General features: G+C 45.1%; 2 protein-coding genes across 3 annotated transcripts in view; one reads left to right on the forward strand and one right to left on the reverse strand.

The window, feature by feature from the left end:
- The window catches only part of LOC6626262 (tyrosine-protein kinase RYK), a 75,237-nt gene extending 55,861 nt beyond the window's left edge, over positions 1-19,376 (reverse strand). For both annotated transcript variants that reach the window (XM_032435719.2, XM_070210496.1), the window contains exon 1: positions 19,036-19,376. The gene's annotated coding sequence lies outside the window, so the exon portion shown is untranslated. The remainder of the gene's footprint in view (positions 1-19,035) is intronic.
- Drl-2 (Derailed 2) lies at positions 1-27,251 on the forward strand. The gene is made up of 11 exons (XM_002048738.4): positions 1-720; positions 7,092-7,948; positions 12,724-12,851; positions 12,936-13,173; positions 13,241-13,409; positions 13,496-13,653; positions 13,723-13,865; positions 22,734-23,149; positions 23,209-23,349; positions 23,410-23,706; positions 23,795-27,251. Exons 2-11 carry the CDS (start codon positions 7,816-7,818, stop codon positions 23,904-23,906), a joined length of 1,935 nt encoding a protein of 644 aa, XP_002048774.3. The 5' UTR covers positions 1-720; positions 7,092-7,815; the 3' UTR covers positions 23,907-27,251.
- The last annotated feature ends 689 nt before the right edge of the window (positions 27,252-27,940 follow it).

Genomic DNA, 27,940 nt, shown 5'->3' on the forward strand with positions numbered 1-27,940 from the left:
GCTTTCCGGTAGAGTCAGTCGGTCGTGGAGCACGCGAAAGGAACGCGAAAGGCACGCGAGCATCCTTATTGTGCAATATTGCCGGCAGTTCGGCCATAGAGGACACGCAGACTCGATTTCGTGAAGTGACGAACTGAACTCCGTCCAAAATACCAAATATTTCTTTCGTTTCGAACCCAAAACCCAGCGAATCATTAATAAATGTAAAGCAGAACGTGCGCCGCGCCATCCACAACATCAGCATTATTCTTGTTCGCGGTTGGCGGTTCGCCTCGCGCGTGCTCTGGCAACCAGCTACGAGGAGGACATTGAGCCCCAAATGCCCCAAGAGCCATGTTGACAGGCTTAAATGGGCTTTTAAGCGCTTAAATTTCCAAGGCGCTTTTCCACTCATTACCAAAACCCCGCCACCCCCGTTTTGCAACAAGCCTGTCAGCGTTTGGCTGGTGTCCTGTGAAATGATATATTATAGCCAAGCAAATAAAAGTGTTGGCCCAAAGTGCGAATTCGTTCTCAGCCAAAAGGATTAAGCACGCCCCCAAGCTGTGCCTGTGCGTGTGTGTTTGTTGTTGTGCGTGTCAACTGGCCATAAGGCCGCATGTCTGTGTCGAATTGCCAATGAAAGGATTAAAAGCATAACATTTCATATCGGTTGACAGTCCGCAGTCCGCAGGACACAGGGAACAGGACTCGGCGCCTAAGCTGATTGCGTTTTGATAAGTAAGCATTTAATGTGTTTTACTAAACACTTTTTTCAACACTCAACAACAGCTTCAACGCCCGCACAAACACACTCAGAGTCCTCTCGAACCCGAAGGCAGCAGCCGTGTCTAACCAGCCGGCACGGTTCGAGACGGGACGTCAACAGACGACCCACTTCAAAGTGAAACTAAATAAATATTTTCGCATTTAACCATTGCGTCCTCTTTACTGCCAGACATGTGTGTGTCGAGTACACTGTGCGAAACCAAGAAACAAATCTGATAAGCATTTTTTATAAATCCAAAAACTTTTAGTGGAGACTAGTTCGCTGAGTTGTATAAGTTACCTAGTCGGTAAGGGGGAATATATTTAAAGGGTTGGGCATTATTTAAAAACATTTAGTTATCTTTGTATACGTTGCTTGCGCTCAGTGTATGCTGTTTGTGAGGAGTGTTTGTGTTAAGCGTTGACACTAATTGCAATGTGCGACAGATTAAAAGCTTTTGACCAACTCTATAAAGTAGGCAATAAAAACAATTTAAACGACTGCTCGTTCAGAAAATGCCCTGTAAAATAAAGCATGAATTAATAAGCAACGGCCAAAAGGGTTCTAAATGTTATGGACTTAAAGAGAGAGGGACCTTACAACAAAAGGGACACTTCAAACACTAAACTCAAAGTTTATAATGTTCTCTCCGTACGGTGTGCTTTACAGGGTGTATAAGTAGCTGGTTTGCAGCACATTTTGTCTACCCTCACAAATAATGTTTGGGGCTACACAAGTAACTATTGCTTTTCATTTAAAAAAAGTAAGGCGGACAGCTTCTTCTTAACGTCGCATACCTTGTCTGCAGTTAATCATACCCTGTTAACATAACATTATAGGGTAAATAAGTAATGCGTGCTCCCTATTTTAAATAAGCGAAAGTTAATGGCCGCAAAATCCGTTCAAATCAAAAGGAACAACAGCAACTTGAGAAAATGTCAACTTATGCAAATCTTACTCTGCGCTTGGGCGGTCTTGAGCGATTGTCGAGCGCACCGCACCCATCGCTTCCCCCCACCATCACCCTACACCTTTTGCACGCTCACGTCCCAGACACGCCACGCCGAGCCAGGGCGCACGCTGATGGAATGCCTAAGTGCTCGGCCAGGATACGATGGCTGCCACATAAATGGGCAAACATAAAGGACAACAATGGGCACACTGGCAAAGTGCAACTAAATGTTGCCCCAAAATGTATGCTACAGTTTTTTCAGCCTTTCTTTCTGGCTCGCTTCTTTCTTTTATGTTCGCATGCCTCTGTTTTTTTTTTGGGGGGGGGGGGGCACAGCTAAGTGGACGGCGTCTGATTATGTGCCCAAGTTGAGAAATATGCATAGATTAGGCACGCTTTTAGCGCCCTGCTTGACGACTCAATGTATCAATTATCCCCGTCCAATTGCCCTATAAAAACACAATGTAGAGAGCAGCTTGTTAGGGGCATAAATACTTGACTTTTATTTATGCAAGCCCCACCTTTCATTTCATTTTTTCAGATATAGCTGAATTATAGCCACAGGACTTTTGGTCCTTAATCCCAAATCTGAATATGATACGATTTTAATAACCTCAAATGACAGCCATAATAAATCAATGATTATTGCCCCGGCATTGTCCTGGGAATCGCCAGGCTCCCATTTCAAAGCTTTAAAATGGCTCGTTGAGTCGAGTTATTTCTTTTTATGGCACTTGCCAGATAAAAGCTACAACCAGACAGGGTGGTTCCACTGGGTGTGAGGGAGGTGGTCGTTTGGGCTGCGAGGGGGTGCGTGGGGATGCGTCGTTGAGGGCGCCTAAGAGTGTCATCGCTAAGCTGCGATTCTGTCACTTGCTCTCGCTTATAACAATAAATTTACCGCACATAAATATGAGAAATGGCCACAGACAAGCGACCGATTGTACGAGTTATCAAAAGGAGCACATAAAACATAATTGAGATTGTTTTTCATGTGAAATGCAATGTTAGGAAATCACTTTGGAATTTATAGAAATCGCTTTAAGTAATAAATGATTCCACAGTTAAACTTTAAATTTATTTATTTGGGAAATTACTTTGGAATTTATAGAACTTGGTTTTAATTCCATAAGGAATTTCACATTTAAGCTTGAACTTAATTTGATTTGCTTTAAAATAATTTTTTACTTCACAACTATTTTGAAGATTGAACAAGAGCTTCATTCAGCTCTTGATTTAGAAAAAATGTTTAATCAATCGAAATATTGATTGCAAGAGTCTCTTTTGTGCACTTTCATCTCATAGATTAAATTTGCTTTCGCAACCGCCCATTTAAGCCACAATTGTAGCCCTAAATAAATTGTACGTGTTCATTGAAAATTGCACAAATTGTCAATTAGATAGCAACAAATTAAATGGCACAAATTCCACTCTCGCAGTTGGAAGCAAGCCACCGTGACTAAAGCCAGCCTCAACCAACCACATTTTGAGCCACAGCCTTTATTAGTGTCCATGGAGTTGCGATATTTAGTACACATGTGCCTGGCACACAACGACAAATTGTCTCCCCGGCCCCGGGGCCTGTCTATTACATATGGGCTATAGTAGTACACGCCCTCGACCCCTCTCTCATTGTACAGCGGGGCGCAGCGCCGAAATGTAACAAAATCGCACAAATGGCTTGCAGCACTTCCCGCCTACGTCCCTGCCGTTGTCCAATCGTAATGCTCACTCTCCTCGTCCCAAATGTAAATTAATTGCCTGTACAAATTAGCCAACTCGGCGAACATTTCGAACATTTTGGACATTAGGCCAAGCACAAAATGCTGGCAGAAATGTGCCCATAAAGCGCCTCTCCCTAATTTCCCCACACGAAATAATTGCCGAATCACCAGCAAATATAACGCAATCGAAGCTACCAGCTAAAATATACCCTACTTTGAATATAAGTGCATTAGATCTGTTGCCGATTTGTGTTGCAATAATAATCAAGAAAATACAAATAAAAGACAGTACATTGGAAGCCTTAGATCTTCTTGAACAAAAGAAGAAAAGCTGGAGCTTTTGATTAAGTCTAAAGCCTAAAAGTTTTACTTAAGCATGTTTATGCTATGGTTAGAGTAGATAAAAGCGCGCTTTTAAATTAAATTCTTTCAGCTTATGAGAAACTTTGAAGGCAAGCAACTTAAAGCTTTAATGAGCTTTTTCAACTTTCATTTGTAGCTTCCGCATGTAACACACAAAAAATGTAAATAACTGATGTACCCTGCAACTCGTATAGACTTCGTACAGGTATGGCGCACAAAAATTTTGTCATTGTCAGGTAAACAGATGCAAATGTCGCTCGTTATTTTTAATCAGCTATCAAACTGTAAAGCTGCAAATTTATCTAAACCATTGTCGAGAAACAGGTGCAAAACAGTTGCCATTTCAGTTGAATTTTAATATTGTGCGCGAAATTTTTTTGTAAAATATTTACCCCTAGTTTAATGAAGTCGCGCACACAAACCAACCCCAAGTCCGCCTCCCCCATGACTTTTGACTGTTTGCATTAGTTTGTTTGAGCTTGGTGCATGCATATTGAAATTTGTAGGTTTATGAGATGGGAGGCGAGTCACATTAAAGCTAATGAGCGAAATGACGCAGCATTTGACCAGGGCGAAAAATGGGTATTGAACTGCAACCAGATAGGGCAAATGGAGGCCAACTGTTTGCTAAATGCGTGCCGCAGGCCAAATTGTCGGAGTTGAGTTTATTGACGAATATTAAAAATCTCGAATTACTCAAAGTTTGGGTTTTTGCTTGTTTTTATGAACGCTATTTTTGGATGAGCTTAATAGCCAAGGCGATGTGGCAGTCGTCTGGTGCTGCTGTTTTTTGCCAGCAACTGAATCTGTTGCCATTGTATCAAAAACAACAAATGGGGCGGCTCAGAGCATCCCGCCCCTGCTCCCTGCCACATGCCCACTGCCCCGTTGCTTTGTGTCTGCAATTGAAGCAAAAGCAAGTGCCCCGCGGCTCTTGGCAACATGGCACAGCAATTGGAACGAGTCTAGAAATGAGAAATGGAAGCTAGGAATGGCAAATGGGAAACTAGAGCAAGGCGAACTGGCATTTAAAGTCGCCAATGGGGGTTGGTGGAGCAGTAGGGGGCACAGGGAGTACGCGGCAAACAGCAGAAAGCTCAGCGCCCCAGAGGAGGGGCAGAGATTGGGGGTGAGATTTGCCGGCAATTGAAACAACAACGAGGCGGAAATAAAATATTAACTTTGCTTAACTCAAACTCACGATTCAATTAGAAACGAAAGCCATTTTATAATTGAAACGAGCCTGCCTGCCACCCCACGCCACGCCCTGAGGCGCCAACGCCCCTGCCACACAAAACAGCCTTTCCTCATTTGGCGCAACGAAATGAACGATAAACGCGAAACGGTTGTGGCATAGACCAAAGGCAAACAATAAAGAACATCAATAAATATTGCGAGCAACAAAAATTAGCAAAAGGGAATCCTATGAAGATAATGATTATGGCTTGTGGGGACCAGAGTGGGAAGCAAAATAGAAAGATGATTATTCATTAGACTCCACATCATGTAATTGAAAAGTTTTTTGAATTGACAGTTGCCAGGACTCACATCGTCATCATCAGCATCCTGAAGCAACCCGAACATCATCTTCAAGCCAAAGACAAAGCCCGTCGCTCAATTTGTCACTTGCGCGAATGGGCGGGCTTGCGAGGGAGGCGTGGCGTGGCGTGGCGTGGCGCTGAGTCGAGGCATGGGGCACTGACTGATGATGCGTGTGACTAAGCAGAAAATTTTCAACATTGGCTCCCCAGTTTCACGATTCCGTCTGCCGCCTGCGACAGCCAACAGACAACTCTCTGTCCCTGTCCCGGTCGGGAGATATACATCCCTCGTTTCCTTATCCTTCCTTCTGATTATGATTGAGTTGACGTCGTTAATATGTTATCGATGATGACGTCGAGCGCTCCTCCATCGCGAGGGAAGGCAGCCTCCCAACGTGCCAGCGAGTGTTTGCCACGCGCTCGCGACTTGTTGGACTGAAAGGAAGCTGAGGTGAGCTGCTTGCCTCCTGCTGCTGGCTGCTGGCTGCAGGCTGTTTGTCTGCTGCTCCATTTAAATCAGTTACATTCCTCGCAATGTCAACACAAATACACACAAGGGACACACACCCCCACACACACAGCCGCACACACATGTGCACTTACATTTTGTTATTTGTCTTTTGAATTATTAATGAACTTGCTGAATGGCATTGGCTTCAGCTTCAGAGTCAGCTTTTGGGCTTGGGCTGTGGCTGTGACTGCCTGGCAGGGATCTGAGCTGCAATTGACGTCCTGATGATCTGGTTCTTAATCAAGTGAGTCGTCGCCTTGCGTATCCTTGCGGCGGCCGCTCTCATCTCAGATAAGTTTAATTAAATCCTTGCCACACTTCGCATTCCGCATTCTACGGCTGCACTTTTGCCACGCCCACAGCTGCGTTGACCGCGCATTGCAAAAGTTTAAGCACTTTTCCATAGCTGTGGAACAAGAGTGAACGAAAAGCCAAAGAAGTGGAAGCGGCAACAAAGTTTTCTGATTTCGATTTTTATTGCGGCCAAAAAACCCAGAAACAGTTCCCAATCTGCAGCCATGGAGATTTGGAAGGGTAGCAGGAGAAAAGAGGAGGGAAGAGGACAGGTGGAATTGGAGGTCGGTTTCTTGGCAACAATTTCATTTTGGAGGCACTTGACTGCCGTTCTTCCTATTTCTCTTTCCCTCCTTTCCTTCCATTTGCATTTCCATTTCCATGCCAACTCTTGACTTTCCACCTGGCTAACTGTTTTGACTTTGGCACTGGCTCTAGCTGCACCCAGAAGGCGTGAGCACCACTAGGGTAGGGGCACAACCACTTCAACCACAAAATCCACACAAACATTTTTGCAAACAAAAAGTTTATCCCATTTTTCTCGTTCGCCCTTCCATTGCCCACTGAATTATTTAGAGCAAAGAAACACACGAAATATTAACAGGAATTTATTAAAACATCAGTCGAAGCAGCACATGTGAGCTTCAATCAAATAAGAACCTCCTGCTGTTCCCTTTTCCCTTTCGTCTTTCTGTTGGACGATTCTCGAAGCTGTTAATCTTTTTTCAACTTTGTAATTACTTTTGCAGGCAGAAAACTTTCTTTGAGCTGCACATTTACAAATTATTTTCGAAACAAACAAACAACAAAGCCACTCAACCACAGCACCACACACGCCTCTTACACACACTCTCGCACCACACACTCCTCTAACACACTCTCGCACCACACATCACAGAGTGTCACAGACTCTGCATCTTCAGTCCGAAAGTCAACTAAATCACTTTCTATTCAACAGGACTGTGCTTGGAACTAAGAGTCGAGCAGACGGCACAAAAAGGCCACCAGCACAAGGAGGACAACCTGGACACGTGCTCGACACCAACAACTGGCACTAGCCACTGACCAGCGGGCGAGACGTTGCCAACGTGACGAGCTGAACCACCAGCAGCAGGAGTGGAAGCAGCTAGGCAAGGGGGAAGAAGTGGCCAATAAAAAAGCTAACGAAATGCTGATGCCGCTTGCAGTCGACAGGCGAACTCGGCAACAACAACAAAAACAACCGAAGCAACCGCATTAAAAACAAAACTGGAAAAGTTGAACCCAGTCCGTAGAAGGGGACAGCCAGAGTAAAAGTTCCAAATTTGCCAGACAGAGTCCACGTAGAGCTGCTCGTCGCTTTGTGGCCGCATCCGGAACTGTGAGCAGCAGTTGCCGTTGCCGGAATTTGATTTTAACGCATTTCTCAGAGCCGCGCCATATCAAAACCGAGCTCAGGCCCAAACGGAACAGTCTCGTCTGTGCCTCCGGAAATTTCAATGGCAACACATTGAAATTGGCTGTCACAGAGCCAAAGGGGAATCAAACTCCACGCGGGCATTCATGCGGGAGATCCGCTGGAATGAGCGCCAATTGTGGCGTCACATGCACTGACAAGCTATTAACTGTATGTCTGGCACCCAAATAAGCATCCCCATCACGAAACAGCTGAAACTGAAGGGGGAGAAGAGGAAGTGCTCCTCATGCTAAGTATGGCCGCCAGCCGCAGCTCGCTGCTGCAGCTGCTCTGGATCTCTTGGATCACTTGGCAGCTACCTTTGGTCAGCGGATATCTAAACATTTTTATCAGCCACCACGAGGTGATGAAACTGATGGGTAAGTCCACATATGAAACCTATTTCTGAGAGGGAAAGTATGTTTCGATTTGAAAGTAATCGTTGGGACAGTTGCTCGAACCTCGAGACACGCCTCCGACCCCGCCCCACAGATATGATTAATAGTTGAATGGCAAAGTGCGACAGGACAAATTCATTGCTCCTCAACAGGAAAAACAAACAAGCACAGTCAAGGAGGGGTAAGGGTGGAAGGGAGGCGTAGGCACAGACCACGTCGCAGTCATTAATAGTTCCAAAATAATTGTTGACCATGACGACGACGACGACGTCGAGACGAAGAAGAGGAGGTGGACGACCACAAAAGTTACGCGAAAACACGACAAAACAAATCCACACAAATCGATTTCCGGCTGTAGCCGGAGCCACCCTCGCACCTTCACCTTCGCCTTCACCACCCTGTTGACAGCTGCAAGTGGCTGCCCGCCATGCTTGGCCACCCCTCAGCCAGCTCCGATTTTTTCCCTCTCCCCCTGCTGATAACGACTTCACAGACCGGTGCGGCGCATTTTGTTGTTTGTTTTGCTGTTTTCCCGTTTGTTGCTCAACGCGAGGCCTCGTTATTGATGGCGCCAGCTACTCAAGTGCCTCCAGATCGACCTTGTGCCAGGCCTCGCCCCTACCCATTCCGTATCCTCGAAAATAGTTACAGTAATAGGCATTCATTCGGCGTGCCAAGGCGGAATGACGTCCTGCCCGTCGCGTTCTTTTACTCACGTTGATTAATGGTTCATGGCTCCAAAATGTGAGTCGGGGCGGTTCCAATTCGCTCTCCAACTCCCTTTACCCACCAGTTCATCATTCCACTGTGCACAGCATTTTCCGGCACTTAAGTGTAATTGGAGCAAAATGCTTCCATCTCATTATGCAGGCTCAATCCTAGTCCTAGTTCCCACTGGTTGCTTCTAATCGCCAAATCACGGCACTTCAATTAGTTGAACAGCATAAAAATAATCCACACAAGGTCCGCTCGAGGCGCAGATTGATGAATGGCCAGGCAACTTTGAGCTGCAGCTGTCGCGCATGTTACTAGGTCAGCTACTACACCTCCCCTTCCTTGCCTCCTTCTCCTTGCTTTGCCTGTATCAAGTGCTCCCCTTTCGTTCTGCACTTCTTTCTGAGACTGCATTCAAGTGTGCTGAGCCATGAGCTGCTCGTCCGAGCAATTGACACTTCACAAGGCGCGGCCCTTGGCTCCCTCTGACCCCTGTCATCCTTCAATGCAAATCGGATTTCATTAGCGACAACTCAAAGAATCTTCCACTTTGTTTGTTGCTCTTTGTAATTTCCTGTGCTATGCGCGATTTCCAGAGATTCCATCTCGCACTTCCTACAGATACCCTCCTTCCTTTCCCCTTCTTCTTTTCCACCCCATCCACAGAGCTCGTTATGTTTTTAACGACCAGTTATCAGCCCCTTATTCATAATATTTGCCACCCTCTGGCCCTGTTTCCATTTCAAAATGAACAAGCAGCTTGGAATCAAACAAACTGACCCATCCAACTCTATCGTCTCCCCCTTCCCATCAACAGTGCTACATGCCGTTGCATGATTTATTTTCAGGTCCCCTCATCCTTCTCCGCATATGTCTCTATGACTGTTTGTTCGTGTGGAAGACGCGTCATAGCTGAATGACCCCATCCCAAACCCAAACCCAAATCCAGACCCTAACATAAGTCCCATCTCTCTCTCTGTTTCAGTTCCCTTCCTCTCTTCCAACATACGCATTTCTCGAATAACTTCGCTCTCTGGCAGTCCTCTCATTGCTGGCTGCCTGTGATTGACGTGATGCATTCCGGCAATAAAAATCGAGTACACAGCTCCCTTCAACTCCCCCTTCCCCCCTCGCCTTTGCACCCTTGATTCGAGTTACAATCTGTAAGTTTGTTCCATAAAGCCAGCTGTAAACATGAGTTAAACGATTTCTTTTCTGGCTGCTTCTAACTATACTTTTATATACATATATTTCGATACCTTTTCCCTCGATGAAGTGACGACAACATTAAAATTAAATATTTTTTACGCTTTTGTTGAAGATTTTCCGCTCTGCCTTCCAGCGAGTCGTGTTTCCCCAGCAACGAGCAATGTTCGTCCCAGAGTTGCCAGCGACACCAGCATCAGCCACCAGTTGGGGAGGGTTGCCCCACCCCCACGTCCACCCCACCCCCTTAACTTCTAGTGCTCGCTGTGCAAGGACGCGTAAAAATGCAATTTCAACAAGTTTCACTTTGATGTGCACATTTCTTGAGCCCGAACGGGAACCCCACGAGAAAAAGGACCTTTCTAGGTCTAGAGCTTTCTCCCACCTTATGCTCCGAAATTTCCCTTTAAATTAAAAGTTAATGCAAAAGAAAATTATTTTTAATGAATAGAAAACAGCCCGAAAATCGCCACATTAATAAGGCAACCCTCGACCTTCTGCTCCTTTAACAGGGTGTTTTGGTGTCGATTTGCTTTATTGCTGAGTAAGGCGAGAAAACAAGAAAAGGAAAAAAAGGAAAGGTGTGAGAGATTTAAAACTGTGCCAATTAAATGCCGAACTCGACTCTGATTCACAGCAAAGGGATAAGCCCTGTCGAGGTGTCATTTGGAGAGGAGCAGAGAGGCTAGCGACTAGGTCGACAGTCAGGATGATAATTTCAGAAAATGCACGTTGCACTCCTTCAAAGCGGCTGCCAGCTAATGACACTAATTATCCTCTTAATCTTTTATGCAAATTGTGTGCTGCCATTGTCAAAGCCGACCCAGACTCGGTCCTCCACCCTCAGTCTCGCCCACCAAAGCCTTCCTCTCCGGTTCCACCTCCTGCTCTGGCAGCGGGCGTCTGCGGTTGCAGCGTCACGTGTGTGTGGCGAAGCCATTCAGACAATCGCAGGTATTATAATTATGCTAGAGAGACAAGCGGCAGGGGGACACGAGGAAACTTACTGGGACAAGGCAGACTCCTGAACGAGCCAAAACTTTCCCAGGCGACGGCAAAGTTGGCGCTGTGCAAGGCGCGTGATATGAAAGACGGCCAAAGTTCGACGGAGCAGGACTTGGGACCGTAGTCAACCTGCGTGTCCTCCTTATCTCCAGGAACACCGTGCTTAGATGCAGAACGAAAACGAACTCACGGAAATTAAAGATGCTTTCAGCTTGTGGCTTAAATTCGCCAAAGAGGCCAATCGAAAAGTTGAAAGTCTCTTTGAGAGTGAATCACATCCGTTTTCAATCAGAACTGAATTAATTAAGCCTGACACAAGTGCATTCCCTCTCCCTCTCCCATTCTCTCTCCCAATCCCATTGCGGTTACAAGTCCTCACTTCTACCTCTTGGGGCACCTTTTGTCATTGTTGTCCTACAACGAACTCGGGCTGAGTGACATTGTCCTTTTCGTGTGTTTGTGCATATTTAATGTGAGTCACTTTGAGGTTATGTTTGTGTTTTTTGTTTAGTCTGCGTCGCATTCCCCTAAATGGATGAATAACGAGGTAGCTGCAGCTCCTCTTCTCTCATGTCATCCCGCGGCAGGGAACTCTGCAGTTTGTCAGCGGAAAGCGGGAAACGTAAAAGGAAAGTAGCACAGTTTAAGTAGCCTGGGGGAGCCGCAGAGTCAGCAGGGTGCATAATAATTTCGAATTCAAAAACAAAATGAAACTGTAAAGGAAAACGGCGTAAGAATTGGGGAAGTTCTTAGACAAGTCATGAATAGAAGGAAGCTAACGAAAAATGATTTCTTGTGCTCTCTTGTTCTGTAATTGGATTTGAAATTGTTTTAAGAATCGCGCAAGCGCCTTTTCTTCTATCCTAACTGCACGCACAATCACATACGCGCTTCTCGCTTCTGCCTCCACCGGAAACACAACATTCTACATCCGGCACAGACGCACAGTGAAACAGCTGTAGGCAGGGAGGGTGGAGTGCAGGAAGGGAGAGAAGGACTGGCAGGCGAGTTGAGGAGAGTAAACAGCATTTGCGACTTTAAATGCAAAGCAAGGCCAAGACGTTTGCGGACGCGTCTTAGTCTGATCCCAAAGAGTAAATGATGCAACATAAAGCAACCCAGTAAGAGGCGGAGAAGGCAGGAGGGAGAGTCAGGCAGAGACAACAATGAAAGCGGATGAAGAAATTTAATTTCACGTCTTTTTAACTTGAACAGCTCGTCTTTCACTGTCAGCGGAGTGGGGGGGCAGGGGCTTAAGGCTCCCATGGTCGGGGTCAGAGATTAGGACGTTCGCGTAGCTAGTTAAAGTTACACAAAGCGAAGGATGATGTCTCTGCTGTCTCGTCTCAAATCGAGTTAGACATCACTTGACACCTTTTAATATTTGGTCTCACCCCATTCGAGTCCCGCTGCTCCCCCCGGGCGCCTGTCGGGCGACATTCGAGTCAACCCGAGAGCGAGAACCAATTGACGTCCCGTGCATTGTCGCCTGCTGGTGACGGATTCGATTTCGATTATTATTGTGTCTTGGGTTTTGTTTACCGAGCTTGGCTCACCCGCTGCAAAACCCGCTGCCACCCTCTGTTGTTGAGTTGTCGAGGAAATCAATTTCCGTTGAAGCTCAAAGGTAGATACAGTTGGAGGGGGAAAAGAGAGTCATCAACTGCGGGGAAAATAAACACAGCATGCACAAAGTTTGCACAGCAGTAGAAACTCCAAAGAAGGGACACCAAGGGAAAGGTGTAACAAAGCAAATTGTGAAATAAACTTTCTCTTTATGCCTGCAATGCATCCGCCACCCAATCTCATCCTCCATCTATTCGCGTTCGCAGGGCTGGAGGCGGATTTGTTCTACGTGCACGAGGGAGCCATTAACACATACGCGATGCACTTCACCGTTCCCGTCCCGGCAGATGTGCACGAGCTGGAATTCTCCTGGCAGAGTCTCATTGCTTATCCGGTAAGCCACCCAACCCTTTCCCCTTTCCATTTAGTTCACTTCAAATTTGATTTGCACTCCATTAACTGGCTATCCCACTGGTAGCTGCGCTACACAATCAGCATCGAATATGCCAACGACCAGGACGCACTGGGTACACCCACGCTGAGCATTCCACACAAGGGTCTGGTGCCGCAGGAGATCGAGTCCTTCCTGGTCTACCTGCCCTGCACTGGCAACGCCAGCCTTCAACTGCCGGTCAATGTCAACATGGTAGTGCAGGGACCTCCCCGCTTCAACGACACCCGGCTCCACTTCAAGCGCAACAAGATCTGTGCCAAGGGTAAGTAACCATTCCCTCCAATTTTCGACTGTCATTCGCATATTGTCCGTTCCCGTTCCAATTGCAGGCATCTCACCTGAACCAAATCAGTCGCCGGCCCCAGCCCACGCCCCTTCCCAGGGACCGGCTCTGATGAGTGCTGCTGCCTGCGCTCTGGGCCTGGTCTTAGCCGTAGGCCTCGTGGCTAGCATGATGTATGTGCGGGCTCGCAAGCAGCTGCGCCAGGACTCGCTACAGTAAGTCCTATTGATTGGTCCATCAATTCAATTAGCTTCCTTACATTGACCCTCTCATTTGTTACATTCCCTTCCCATTCCATTAGCACCAGCTTCACCACAGCGGGTTATGGCAGTCATCAGAATGTGTTCATTCGCCTTGATCCTTTAGGTCGACCGCCGAGTGCCACCGGATCCTACGCGACCATCGCCAGCCTCAACAAATATCCAGCGGAGACCAAAAAGTCCTGCAGCATATTCGACCGTAAGTTATCCGTCCTCTTCCTAGTCCCATTGCTTACTTATCGATTCCCAAACTATTTTTTCCCTACAGGGTTCCGCAGCTCGCCCACACCCACACCCTACGCCACCGCCCTGCTGCCAATGGGAGACCAGGGTGGAGAAACCATTTACTCAAAGCCAGAATCAGTCTGTCCCTCAAGAATATCCTACTACGCCTCCTCCCAGCTAACTCAGGTGAGTTCCAATTGCTCTGATTTTGTGGTCACACGATTTTCCTCCTGGGGGTTGATTGCAGCAGGCAACTGCCCTCAGGTAAACCAATGCCTTTGATATGTTGTGACACGTGCCATGCGCCAGGCACAAATGGAAATGAATCCCGTTGAAGTTCAGCCTGCAATGGGTCGGTCGGTTGCCTAGGCCACCAGAACCAGTCTGTTGCCAATCTGCAGCACTCACCAGACCAGACGATTGCTCCCAAGGCTGTAGCCACATCCCAAGCCATCGAATGCCCAGCTCGAGCCACCTTTCCACGGCGATAAAAATTAAATTCTAATTTATATTTACGAGCTGATAAAGCTCCCGAAGTGCGTTAAACTCGAAACAAGAGCCATTCATAAATATGCGACCCTCCTTGCCGCGCGCCAGGGTGCCAGCCAGTTTGCCAGGGTGCCAGCCAGCCCTGTTCCATATTCCAAGGGGTTTCTGTGGGTTGGGGCAAGTTGTGCCCGGCGCTCACGTACCACGTGTTGCGACCCACAAACCCACTGCCAGCAGAGTTGAATGACGGAGATACGCGTTCTTATATGTGAGTAGATAGGAAAGAGGGCATGGGGTAAGCGTGTGAGTCTGTTTAGATAAGCGGATGGAGCTTCACAGTCGCAGACAAACAGGCAAACACAGAAAGGAAAGCTTATACTCTGTTTACGCGACCGTTTGCTTTCCTTCCAGTTGGGAAACTAAATTTAAACTAACTAGAAGCCACAAATGAAGCCCTAAGAGGCAGCTGTTAAACCTTGAGACTTGTCTGTACGAATCCCAAATTAATTTAAAGATACCCTACAAAACTTTTTTCACATTTGTCCCTCTCTGGCATCCCTCCCCGTTCTCTGGAAATCCCTCTGACACTTTAACTTCTTGGCCTTGGCAAATCTGTCGCAAATTACAATAAATTATTTAGCAGCTTTTTTTCTCGTCTTTCTAGCTGTAACATTTCACAGACCCAAGCGGCGTCAACGTTCACATTTTTCCTAGACAACAGAGTCTGCCATCTCCTCTCGCTATCTTTCCTCCGCTCTGTCGCCATTCTCGTGATTGCTTGGGCCATTTTCGTCACCATCTTCAAACGCAATTTCCATCGACGCATAATTAAATATTCAATTTCCATGGAGACTCCTTTGGATTTTTATTTGCTGCATATTCCTTAACATTTCTTAAAGTGCTTCCGTACTTTGTCCTGGCATATTCTGTTTGCCCAAACGATTTCTGTTTGTTTAGACTTCAATTTCGTCCTCATTATGGCAACCGTTTCGAGCCATTTGACGGGGGCTTCCGCGGAGCAGCTACAGTCATGACTCGTTCAAGGCACTCACATGGATTCTCATAGATATCAGGAATATCTGGATGTCTGGAATAATGCACAATGCCAAGAGTCGTATCCATTTGCTGCTGTCTACTGATAGGACTCACTCTCAGAGGGGGCGATGCAGAGTTAAATGAATTTCAACAAAAGTTGAGCCCCAAATAGCATATGCCTCTGTCTGAAGAGCGGAGGCAGTTCAGGGAAGGGGTGTTTGCCATAATTATTGCTGTTCTCTTGGTATAGTCAGTAGCCACTCTCCTGTTACACACTCGTATGAGTATTTGTGAGCGTTAAGCGAAGTGAAGCACTAAGCAAAGGGAATTTAAGGAAGCCGGGGGCGGGCAGCGGGGCGACGCACTCATTTAGTCAAACAATTATATCCAAGTGCACACACTGAAATGTTGTCGGCCCTGATCTGCTCACTTGTGTGGAAATATCTCATTTGTGTGGGGCTCCTTGCCCCAATCCTTCGCCGCACTCCACCCTCCTGTCTAGTCGCTCTCATTCCAACCACTCCTTTTTGATTCTATTAAATCAGTCTATAAATGTTGGCCAAATTGCTTTAATGTGCAGCGAAAGTTTAGCTAACGGCTGTGGGGACTACAACAATTACAGCACAAGTGGAAGGGACGCGGTGAGGGAAAGGGCAGGGGAGAGGCCTGAAGAGTGGGGTAAATAACAATAAAAACAGCAGCGAGCAGAAGCCAGACTACAGCTGTTGAAACATGACTTTGTGCTTGTTTAGAAACACTTGCAAAATATTATTGCAAGAGGATGAATGGGGGGAACCACTAACTGCGGGGAGTCAGAATGGGAGCCAGTTCCTAGGCCAGCTACACGCCATGTGCAGCGCCAAAGCGAAGCAAACATAGAAAGGCATTAGGATATTGGATCAGAAGTAAGCTCGCGTAGACTCGGGATGGGACGTAAGTGGCTGCTGCGGTTGAAGATGTCGAGCAAGTACATGGAGGGAATGGGTTAGAAGGCGACACAGCAGCCACCTCCAGCCCCACGCTACGCAACGCATTCGAATGTCATCATTTGAGGGCAAACTTGGAGAAGTGCGTGAGCCAGCGAAGCGAAGGAAAATAGGCAGAGATGGGAAGAGATGGGGAGGAGCATAGACAGCGCAAAGTTGGAAATTAATTTGCATGGAGCACGCCCAGACTAGAGTGTTTTATGGAGATTACGAGAGAGGTTCGTGCAACCCGAACAGGTGCTAATTAAAAATGTTGTCGTCGCCTCATTAAAGAAATTTGTAAATCAACCTGCAAATGACGCGCGCAGCATGCGAAAAGTTAAGCCTAGGCCCAAGCAAAGTGAAGGGGACTAGGAGGGGTGAGTAACCCGACAACTGTCCCCCTTTTGGAGCAAGCGGAGGAACTGTGGTGCGGCACGTACGCCGTTAATGGATTTTCCACTGTTGTTCTTTTGATTAAAACGCATTATTTACATTTGCGACAAAGCCAAAAGAGGGGTGGAGAGGACATTTTAATGTGCGACGGGGCTTAAGTCTGGTCAGGTGAGGGGCGTGGCGCAGCTGGGGGTCGACTCGCCCTCGGCAAAGGTTGACAAATTGCACAGCTGAAAGTTGATTTAAGCTCAGTTTTTGCATTTCTTTGCACTCGAATTTCGTTGGTTTTTTCGCTCTCTAGTATTCCTTCGGTCCTTCCAGACCTAGTACAGGCTCTGTTCATCGAGTGCCAAACTATAACGGATGCTTTTGTCTGCCATTACACTATTGATTGCTTCCTGTCAGCCGCAGAGAGGCAAACGGAAGGCGTCAGCGGATGTTGCCTTGGTTGCCTGTTGCCTGTTGCCTGTTGCCCAGTTAGCCGGTTACCCGGCGAGCCCGACCGACGCGGAGTGAGAGTTTCGCTGTCTGACATGGAACATGGGCTTTATGTGGGATTTGGTCAGCTGCAGACTGTGGCAGAGGCTTTTGTGGTTTTCACACCACCCACTTGACCAGAGACTGGCTTGCAATGCGATAAGATGGATGCGTGCTTGTTGCTCTCCGCTGATTTCATTGCGGTCAGTTTGCGTTGTTTACCTGAGGCATTGATCACAGAGCGAGACAGACACCAGATAGAGAAGAAAAAGAGAGAGAGAGAGAGAGAGAGTTGGAATGGACAGCAGAACAGAAGAAATTTTAAGCGCAAAGGAATTGGTCAGACTTTGGAGAGCATAATGTCCATCTGACACCTGTTGTCGAAGTCTTAAGCTCTATGGCTGGCAATTAATCTTATAAAACTTTCGACTGCAATATTGTTATGAAAATTAGTAAAGCACATTTCTAATTTGAATCTTTTCAATCATTTTTAAACTACACTTTATGCATTTGCTTAGAGCAGGACGCGCACAGAGCCTCTTTTAGGCCAGTTAAGCTTGTTCCTTTCCAACTTATTCGACAATTGAAGTTCCCTTTAAGTCAACTCCACTGCCAATTATTCTCTCGGGTCCTTCATTCAGCTTGTAATCCGCTTAGCCTAGTTCTATGTAGCATAACTCACTTTTGACTGGAAGTGGGTTATGGTAAATAGAGTTTTAAAATATATAAAACACATTTATGAGTTTTTTTATTCAAGGTGTTCAGTTTAGATTGGGTTTTGTGGAAAGTAATCGATGATTTCGCAATAAATCTAGAGCGTCTCTTTTTTTTTAATATTTTAATTAGTAAAAACCTTTTACACTTTGCCAGCCACAATTGAATACCAATTGGCAGGCACTCGCTGATGGGCGTGTCCAGGGGCACGCGATGCCTAATTGAAAGGCAATTACCTCTAATTAGGCGTGTGTCAGTGTGTATGTGCGTATGTGTGTGTGTGAGTGTGTGCGAGTCGTTGTTTGTGTGTGTAGGCGGCAAAGTGGGTTAAGTAGGCGGCACTTTTAATTAGGACCCGTGGCTTTTGGGCCTTTAATTATGCATTAGATGCTTAAGACCACAACAAAAGGCGCCCAAAAAGTTGCCAAACTGTTATTAAATGCTCAAATGCTCGGAGAAAGTAGAAAATGGGGCGAGCTCTAACGACACAGCAGCAACTCATCAAATTGCCATGCATCAAATCGATCAGGCATAAATCAAACGAAAATTCAAATTAGTTTCCCAGCCAATTAGAAGGTTCTCTCTTTCCCTCTCTCTCTCTCCCTCTGTACCCTAAATGCCAAATGGGAAATTAATGAGAGCTTACCTCCGTAAGAAAAAACTTAGAATTCCCCCAACCTTGATTAAAGGCTCGACTCCAGAGAGTCGAAGAAAATAGAAAATGGAAAATGGAAAATGTGGCATGCGAATGGAAAAGGGCAGGCAGTCAGGTAAATTGAAATATAATTGAGCTGCGAGCTAAGACTCTTTGGCCTGGGCACAAACTCAACTTTTGTCAACTGACTAATTTCAGTTCATTAAGATGCCGCTCGCCTCGAAATGCCAAGGTGATGGCTCGTATACGTAATATCCGCCCGCCAATGTTGCTGCTGTCAACGTTGCCTGCGGCAATCGTGTGTAGCTGCATTAGCAACAGCTTAGAACAATTTGAACAAGAATGCACAGTGTGCACAGTAGGATGGGAAGTTGCCTGAGAGTTGCCCAGGGTTTTAGCTTAACCGACATTTAAACGATTCGCAAGCGTTTCGATGTGCTGTAAGCTCAATTTGAAGTTTTTGAAGGTTAGATGAGCTATTTTTATAAAAGATAATCCGTTCTTAATGTAACAGAAACATTAAATCTGATTTGTTGGCGCTAGCTTGAAAGAACTATTGTTATTGAGGGTTTTCTGAAGTACAACTTTAAATAAAATTAAAATTGAGTAATTAAAATTTTCTTACCTTTTCTGCACATGTGTGTGCCACTGTGCTTATCTGAAATGGCGCTGAAATTGTTGTAGCTGCTGTCGCTATTGTTGTAGCTGATGAAGTGCTTGTTGTTGTTGCTTTTTGTTGGTTGTTGCTTGTTGTTGTCGGTTGCTGCCTTCGAAAGTTTGTGCTGCATTTTGGTTGCTGGCAAAAACGCTGCCAGGCGAGGAAATGCACACGAAATGTTGGCAAAATTGTCATCAAGCGTTTTTAATTACGAGCCAGTTGCGAGGGGCAGGACAACTCAACGCTGTGGTTGTGCGGGGTGTGTGCTGTGTGTGTGTGTGTGTGTGTGTGTGTGTGTGTGTGTGTTGCGTGTGTTGCGTGTGTGTGGGCAGCCGTAGAGCTGCAAGTGACATAAACAAATCAGACGCCTGTCAAGTGTGCGAGAGCCAAAATTTCTGTGTCTACGTGAGTGTGTGTGTGAGTGTGTGGGTGTGTTTGGGTGTATGCTTGTGTGTGTGCATGTCATTTGCAGACCAGCAGCTACACAGCCTGAACCAGCCCCTGCTTTCATGCTGCCTTGTGCCTGCCGTGTTGTGTTGTCATTAGAAATGTCACAACAAAGCCAAACAGCTGCAAACCAAACGTCAACATTGCCAACGCTTTCAGCCACATTGTCGTTATTGTTGTTGTTGTTGTTGGTGCTGCTGCTGCTGCTGTTGCTGTTTTTGGTTATATGTTGCCAAGTGTCGCCTCTGTTGGCAACAACAACGCCCCACAGCCTCTCTCTCTCTCTCTCTTTCTCTCCCTCTCTGTCTCCCTCTCTCTATTGCTTTGACACCCGAGCCACCCTGCCGCATCAAGTTTAAATTTGTGCAAATTTATACTAACAAGCAGCTGCCCACACCCTTCCTCCTCTATCTATCTATGGCCATGCTGTCAGCCATTTGGTGACTACTTTTCCTCTTCTCCCCAGTCCCCTAATCCTCCCCTCTCCAGAGCTTGTCTCATCTGAGTGTCAATGCAAAGCGAGATGAGAACTGCGAATAGTCAAACAGTTGACGGCAACGGATGTTTTCCAATTTTCAGTTTAAGCAATAAGAATCCACAAGAACAACCAGAACAACTGCAGCTACAACAACGACAACAACAACAACAACGACAACAAAAACAGCAGTAAAAGCCATTGCAATATTGTCTATTTGACATGCACTTTTAATATTCCTCACAGAAATAGCTTGGCTTTGAGCAGAGGGCGTAGTTGCACAGCATTCGGAGCTGTTGCAGGTGCTGCTGCGAAAGGAATACGCAGAAATAGCAGAGCTCGAAGCACTCAATTGATATGAAGAGTCAGAAATCGTATCACAGACTCAGCTTAAATCCTGTCCTGTCAAATGTGCTCCAATAATAGAAGAACTAGTTCCAATTGCAAAGCACTTTCAAGTTTTTCTTAGAATTCTCAATCAGTTTAAGCTATAAATTGCACAGAGAATTCGCCTTGATTGTTGATAGGGGGCTAAGATATTATATTTTCCGCGATTCAAGCTGGAATTTCTGTTCTTTTTCTAACAGCGTTGTGCAGCACTGCGATTAAAGCTAAGCCGATTACATCAAATCTAATTGCACTTGACCTGCACTCATTAGAGGGCAGCTCTGCTCTCTCTGCTAATGCAAAAAAAGCAATAAACATACAAATTGATATATATGTTATATATAAATTGTGCTTGTTTCTACAACGAGGACAACGATAGGAAGTGGCTTCCCTTTGCCTCAGTTAGGGTCATAAAAGCGACGCCGGTGCAGCCCGCAGACACTTTTGTACTGCCTGTCGGTGACATTGTTGTTGTCACCCCCCCCCCTCCCCCCCACCCCTCCCTTCCGCAACCACTTTTCTCTTCTCTGACTAGCATTGTGTGCAGAGCGCTTTGCATGTCGTTGGACCAGTTGGGCGACAAGGATTTATCGCCAGCGTCGCAGTCACGAGCTGCCGCTGACGAGAGGGGACGAGCACGCGTTGATGAGCTCGGCCAAAGCCAGCTGGAGCAGCTGGAGCAGGACATGCAGTAGCAGTGCCAGCAGCAGCAGCAGTATCTAGCAGTATCTAGAGTCGGAGCTTTGATGATGGAGTGCGATACTGTTGCGTTTTAATTGAATTTTCTTTGTGCGACAGCAACAACAACAAGAAGCAGAAACAAATAAAATAAAGGACAACAGCGCACAAAGGAGCGCGAGGCAGACGCAGGAACAGGACGACAACTGTCTGAGCAAAGTGGCAATAAAGGCAATAATGAATGAAATTCACTAACAAAAGGCAAACAACTATTGTTTTTATTGCTGTCAATGTTGCCAGCCGCTCGTTTGTTGTCCCTCCTTGTCCCCTTGTGTGTGCCTGTGTCGCAATTGTCCTCCGCTCAGACATTGTTATAGACCACATATTATGTCGCGCTTACGCCTCGAATAAAGCTGTAACTTTTAATAAACGAAATTATTGGACTCAGTCTCAGGTGGCGGTTGCTCTGCTCTGCTCGAACATTTATGTAAATTTCCACACCAAATTAAGAAAGAAATGAAGAGATTTTTCTTGAGTTTATTAGACCAGTGCATTGAGAATCCCTGCTCCTCGCAGCCATCCCGCCGGGCAAATGATTTTCGCTGTGTGAATTTTATGAAAATAAATGAGCTGCTAGCCGCGGCTAAGGAGCTGCTGCCTCTCTCTATATCTTGTTCATATATCTTGAGTGCCTTTCGGGCCCCTACCAGCCCATTTCCGCGCATCTCTGCAAGCCCCTGCTCCGGAAAAGACGTTGTTTATACAACTCAGCTCGCAATTTCCTACAGCTGCGCCCTCCATGCTTCCCACTGTTGCTGTTGCTGCTTTTTGTTGGTCTAGGGCTTGGCTTCTGCTTCGCTCCTGCCACCGCTCCCACCCCCCTCTTCCTGTCTCGCCCTACTGGCTCCTGGCACAAGGCTATGCAAACATAATGCTCGACGAATTAAAGCTTTTTGCCAACCAATAAATTATTCATGCCGTAAGACAACTACGGCTGTCCTGGCGGATACAGCTCTAGCCCCAACACCCAGCCAGCTCCTCCCGCTCTGCCTCACAGCCTGACCCACCTCCCCATGGGCCACACTCCCTACTTTATGTACAAATTATGGCGCAGGCGGCAGGCGGCAGGCGGCAGGCAGCAGGCGTTTGACGGCGTTGGCAACACCAACTGCCAGCCAGTTGGCAACATCAGCAGTTCCTTCAAGCGGAAACGGAACTCAATTCATTAAAATGAATGAACGAAGCGCAGCCAAGTGCATGACTAACGGTAAACGGATGCAAAATGAAAGATGCAAATCCGGTTGATGAAATTGCGTTTTCATTGCCCCCTTTTTTGCAACATTTTCACAGCCGTAAGGCCCCACACTCATAAAACCCCATCTCCTGCTGCCTAAAACTCATCAAATGTTTATCCCTAAAAAGAGTTTCGTTTTAGATGATAATACTTCCGGCATTGCAGAGGTTAACGACTATGTAGGATATGTAAAGTCTAAACGTATGTGTTTTTTTCTTTTAAGTAAAAGATCTCTACAAAAGCTCAAGGAATCTTGCCTCTATTGAATTTTTAATAAAATAAGGGTTTCTGTAGAATTATTCTGCATTACGTCTGACCCAACATATGTTTAGGCATTCGCTGACAAGAAATCCTCTTCTATATTCCTTTCCATTCATCTACCAGGCCTGCAGCATGTCCACTCCGAAGAGCAGCCGTGGCAATGGCAGCGGCAGTCTCTTCGGCGGCATTGCCACCGGCAGCACCATCACCGTGGCCAGTCACGGACATGGCGACAAGACCAAGGAGCGTCTGCGTCGCATACCGAGCGTGCAGCCTGGTGCTTTGAGCTATGAACAGCTCATTAAGGAGGGCACCTTTGGTCGCATCTATGCGGGCAAGCTGGGGGAGACTTGCGATGCGCTGGTCAAGACGGTCATCGATGGCGCCTCGCTGACGCAGGTGGCCTGCCTGCTGCAGGACGCCTCGCTGCTGATCGGCGTCAGCCATCAGCACATATTGGCGCCTTTGCTGGCCAACACGGAGCTGCCCGGCCCGCCGGAGATTGCATACCCCTATCCGTCCAAGGGCAATCTAAAGATGTAAGTTTCTCGCTCCTCTCCAGCCCCAGGAGAATCATGCTCCTTCATGTACTCTGCAGGTACTTGCAAAAGTCACGGGAATCCAGCACTGCGTTGAGCACCCGCCAGCTGGTGGAGTTTGGACTCCATATAACCAAGGCGCTGGCCTATCTGCACTCGCTGGGCATCGTGCACAAGGATTTGGCCACACGCAATTGCTAGTAAGTATGGGATTGGATGGGGCCGAGAGCGTCAATGTAACCTCTTGCATCTGCTTGCAGCGTGGACGAGGAGGCGTATGTGAAGATTTGCGACAGCGCGCTCTCGCGGGATCTCTTCCCAGATGACTATGACTGTCTGGGCGATAATGAGAATCGTCCGCTCAAATGGCTGTCGCTGGAGTCGCTGCAAAAGAAGGTCTATACCACGCAGGGCGATGTCTGGTCTCTGGGCGTACTCTACTGGGAGCTGGTCACACTAGCCCAGATGCCGCACGAGGAGGTGGACATATTTGAGCTTACCAATTACTTGGCTGCCGGCTATCGTCTGGAGCAGCCCGTAAATTGCCCGGATGAATTGTAAGTAGCTATTAACTCTAGTTTCCAAAACCGATCAAAACCTTCAACCCCAAATCCCCCCACCGTCACCTTCGCTCCACCTGTGTAGCTTTACGGTCATGAACTGTTGCTGGCACTGTGAGCCCAAACAGCGTCCGACACCCGCCCAGCTGTTGTCCTATCTGCAAGACTTTCACGTCGATCTGGGCATGTATATCTAAGGATCCTGATGATGACTGGCTGATAGGCCTGCGAGCTAAGCATTCAGCGCGTGAAAAACTTATTGTATAACTAGATGCATGCACACGAGTTGCGTAAGATAAATTAATTGAATACTTTTGCATTTTAAATGTGAGAATTGAATGTGAATTACCTGTTACCAATTTCTCTGGCGTCTGTGTGTAACCAATTGAACGTACGTATATGTGTATATAGTATATAGCAATTTATTGTCTAAGTAAATATTAAGGCGTTTAAGTGTCACAGAAACCAATTAACTCGACAACAGTTGCAGACAATTGCACTTCAAAGCACAACAATGCAAACAGAGGCAATTTGTTGCATTTGCATGTGTTCCTAGAAACGTAAACTGCCAGAAATCGCAAACAATAACTGCCGTAATTCTTAGTAAAGCACATTGCAAAGGATGTGTTAACAAGTTCAATAATGGAAACAGTTGACTTATCACCAAAATCTAATTATAAAACAGCTGAATTTCAATTAAGAGGAGTAAATGTTACATACTCTGTTGTAACTGAGCCGAATGCGTATTCTGGAATGCATTACAGTAAGTACAGTTGAGCATTTAAGTAGCTAGAAATTAAATACACATGCTTATATAGTATATGTATACACTTCAGATTGCGAAATGCAAATTGAGTATTGAGAATGCATATTTTATTGAATGTGCATAAGAAAAGAGCAAGAGAACACAAAGATAGAAAGAGAGAGAGGAAGAGAGAGAGAGAGAGAGGGGAAGCGAATAGAAAGTTGAATGTGCGACAACAAAATACGGAATCTTTTGTTCTCAAATGTTGTCCTCAATTGTTATCAAACGATATATTTATTTATTGATTTACCAACGAGCATTTAAATATTATTATATTACATATTATTATCAAATATTTGTAAGGAAAATTCTCGACTGATTGCGAGTCAAAGTGAGGCACAGCGGCAGCTGAAGTTCAAATTAGAATCAGAATCAGAATCAGGTGAAACAACAGACACTGTAAAGCAATTGTTAAACGCATAAGTCACACAAAATCAAATCAATTGCCAATGTCATAAGCAAAAGCAATAGGTTCAAGCTAAATTCCACAAGAGACTCAAAGCACCAAGCTACACTAAAACTCAAATCAAACCAAATGGCACACACACTCACACCCACACACACACATACACAACCAATGTACACACTCGCACACAGCAAGCTTCACGCTAATTTTGTTATTAAACTGACAACTGCTTCAGCTAACTTAGTCCGTCTCAAGTTTTAATGTGCACATGTGAGCTACAGTTGTTACCAAGAGCAACTATTTAACAGAGGAATATAGAGGGAATTAGGCAATACAAGCTCACTTAAAGCTCACTTAAAGCTTTCGTGTGCTTTAAGAGTTGCTTATATAGAACGCGTATTAGCTGGTTGACAGCCAAGCACCAATGAGTTTTGAGCTTGATAAATCGATTTAAGCTCACTTAAAGCTTTATCGAGCTTTAAAAGCTGTTTATGTAGAAAGCGCTCCAAACAGCGCGGAGCTTTAAGATTGAAAAATTGATTAAAGTTAACTTAAAGCTATTGTGTGCTTTAAAAGCTGCCCACAGAGCAAGCGCTCGTCGAAACAGTTACGCAGCGAGGAGCTTTGAGCTTGATTAATTTTTGTATTGTTGAACGTGATTTCAAAGCTCTTTTCTAACAACAAAATAGCAATTTTTCACGATATTTATTTTCACTTTTTGTAGCTTTCTATTATGTTTTCGACTGCTCGTCCTTTTACCTGCCTAGATTAAGATATTATTGTTGTTGTTTCTGCTTTAGTTTTAGTTTGAATTGCGCTACATTGTGTCTGTTTCTGTTTCTATTTATGTTATTTTTTGCATTTCTGTTAGCAAAGACAACTGAAAGTTGTTCAAAAACCATGCAAACAAAAAATTTAAAACTTAAAATCCAACCATAAAAGAAATAACAACAGCAAGTGTTGTTGTAAATGTTGAAAGTGCAATAAAATGAACGCACAAAAAAGTGCTAAACAAAAAAGATACAGAATATATCGTAAAGCCAAATAGAATCGAAAATACAAATAAGAAATTCACTTTTAAACACTAACAGCTGCTTTTTAACTCTAGCTACGTAAGCTCTATCACAATATGTTTTAACTTTTAAGCACAGACTAGCTGAGAAAAAGATCAAATATTACACTGCCAGCTCAAGCTCAAGAATTTTACTTTGCACTCAATGAAAAAACTGATCAATGAATATGAATGTTACTACTACTTAATACGAGTACTCACTAAAAGCTAAACTGACTTTAAGAAACGAAAACGAAAAAAAAAAGAATGAAATCTAGTAAATAATTCTCTGATTCTGATCTCTCAACTCTATAATGTAGTATATACTATGTGAAGCTGCTTGGCAGATGCAAAAAAACAAAAACAAACAAATATAATACTGAAATTCCAAAAACCCTCAACTAAGTGTATAACAGTTTTAAATAGTTAATAATAATTGACACACACAACCACACACACACAGCACACATACTCACTCACTTAAAACTATAACTAACTGAATGTGTTTCATATATATATTTATATAAAATACTCTAACTCCTGAATGTATGTATGTATTAATGTATGTACCATGTTTGTATGTATATTTTGTCATCAAATTGAACAACTAGAAAGTAAATTCGCAAAAACAAATAGCTAGCAATATCCCCAAGGGATATTTTTGCTACTCTTCAAATACGAAATACAACAGCCAAACAGCAAAAGGATACGACGACTAATACATGCATCAACTAGGTTTTCTCTATGTATTTTTAAGAAAACAACACACACACACACACACACATAAGCACACTCACTGCTGGAGCAATGAAAGCAAAACACAACCTCTAAATATTATCAACATTCAGATTCTGAACGTCTCTCACTCTTAAACACTGCCCAATTTTTATATAGATGTATTCTCTGTCTCTGTCTAACTTAAGATATATGTGTACCCTAGTATACTACTATGTATGTGTATTGGATAAATATTTGCTAAACTAACCCACACTTACACATACACACTCCCGACCCACCCCACACACACACACATACACACGCACACACACACACTCACACAGCAAATGTAGCTTCATCTGTGCGACAGTTTTTGGGTTTTCTGGAAACTCTCCGACTCTGTGGGTGGTGGCAATTTAAAATAGCAAAAAGCAAAAGCAGAAATTCAATTTTTGCCCAAAAATCGAGGAAAACAACAGCAACAACAGCAACAAACTAAACGAACTAAAACAAAAAGCAAATTAAATAAATGTTCCTTTTGAATCATCAACAAAACACACAAAGCTCTATTTATTATTATTATCTCTCAATGGTTTCTACTCTAAGCAAGTAAGTATAACGTGTCCGAGTTGCAACAGTTGCAAGTTGCACGCAGTTGGCAGCTTGTTTTATGCTGTCCGTTCTTGTTGCCTCACTTGATTGGCTTGTCTTGGCTTATGCGTCGTATGCGTGATGTCCATGCTGCGGCACGTTCTTAGCTACCCAGCGGCAACACGACAGAAAAAAGATAATGGCAAGCCACAACAGTTTATGCTGAACAGAAGATGCATTGTGTTTCCAGAGAAAAAAACTCGCAACTTGCCTTCAACTCTAAATGCGGGTCTTAAACCAAATAACAACTGAAAACTTGCTTTCTTCATTCAGTGCCTTTGGCATGCTTAAAGATAGTTATGTTCCACGTTCTATAGCATGTGTGACAGCAATAGCTGATGTCTTCCTTGCTGTAAGCAGTGCGTTTGGCATGCTTAGAAATATAAATGTCTGCTGGGAACGTAGACTCCAGTAGACTTAGTGTGACAGCAATAGCTGAATTCTTCCCTTCTGTAAGCATTGCCTCTGGCATGCCTAGCGATAGATTTCTACTGATTCCAACTTAGACTTAAACGTTACACAATGTTTTAACTGTGCGTTAAACAGCTACTGAAATCTCCCCTTCTCTAAGTGGTGCATTTGGCATGTGTAGGGCCCCAAA

The sequence above is a fragment of the Drosophila virilis genome, chromosome 5 (genome assembly GCF_030788295.1).
Source record: "Drosophila virilis strain 15010-1051.87 chromosome 5, Dvir_AGI_RSII-ME, whole genome shotgun sequence".
In the NCBI taxonomy this organism is placed as follows: Eukaryota; Metazoa; Arthropoda; class Insecta; order Diptera; family Drosophilidae; genus Drosophila; species Drosophila virilis.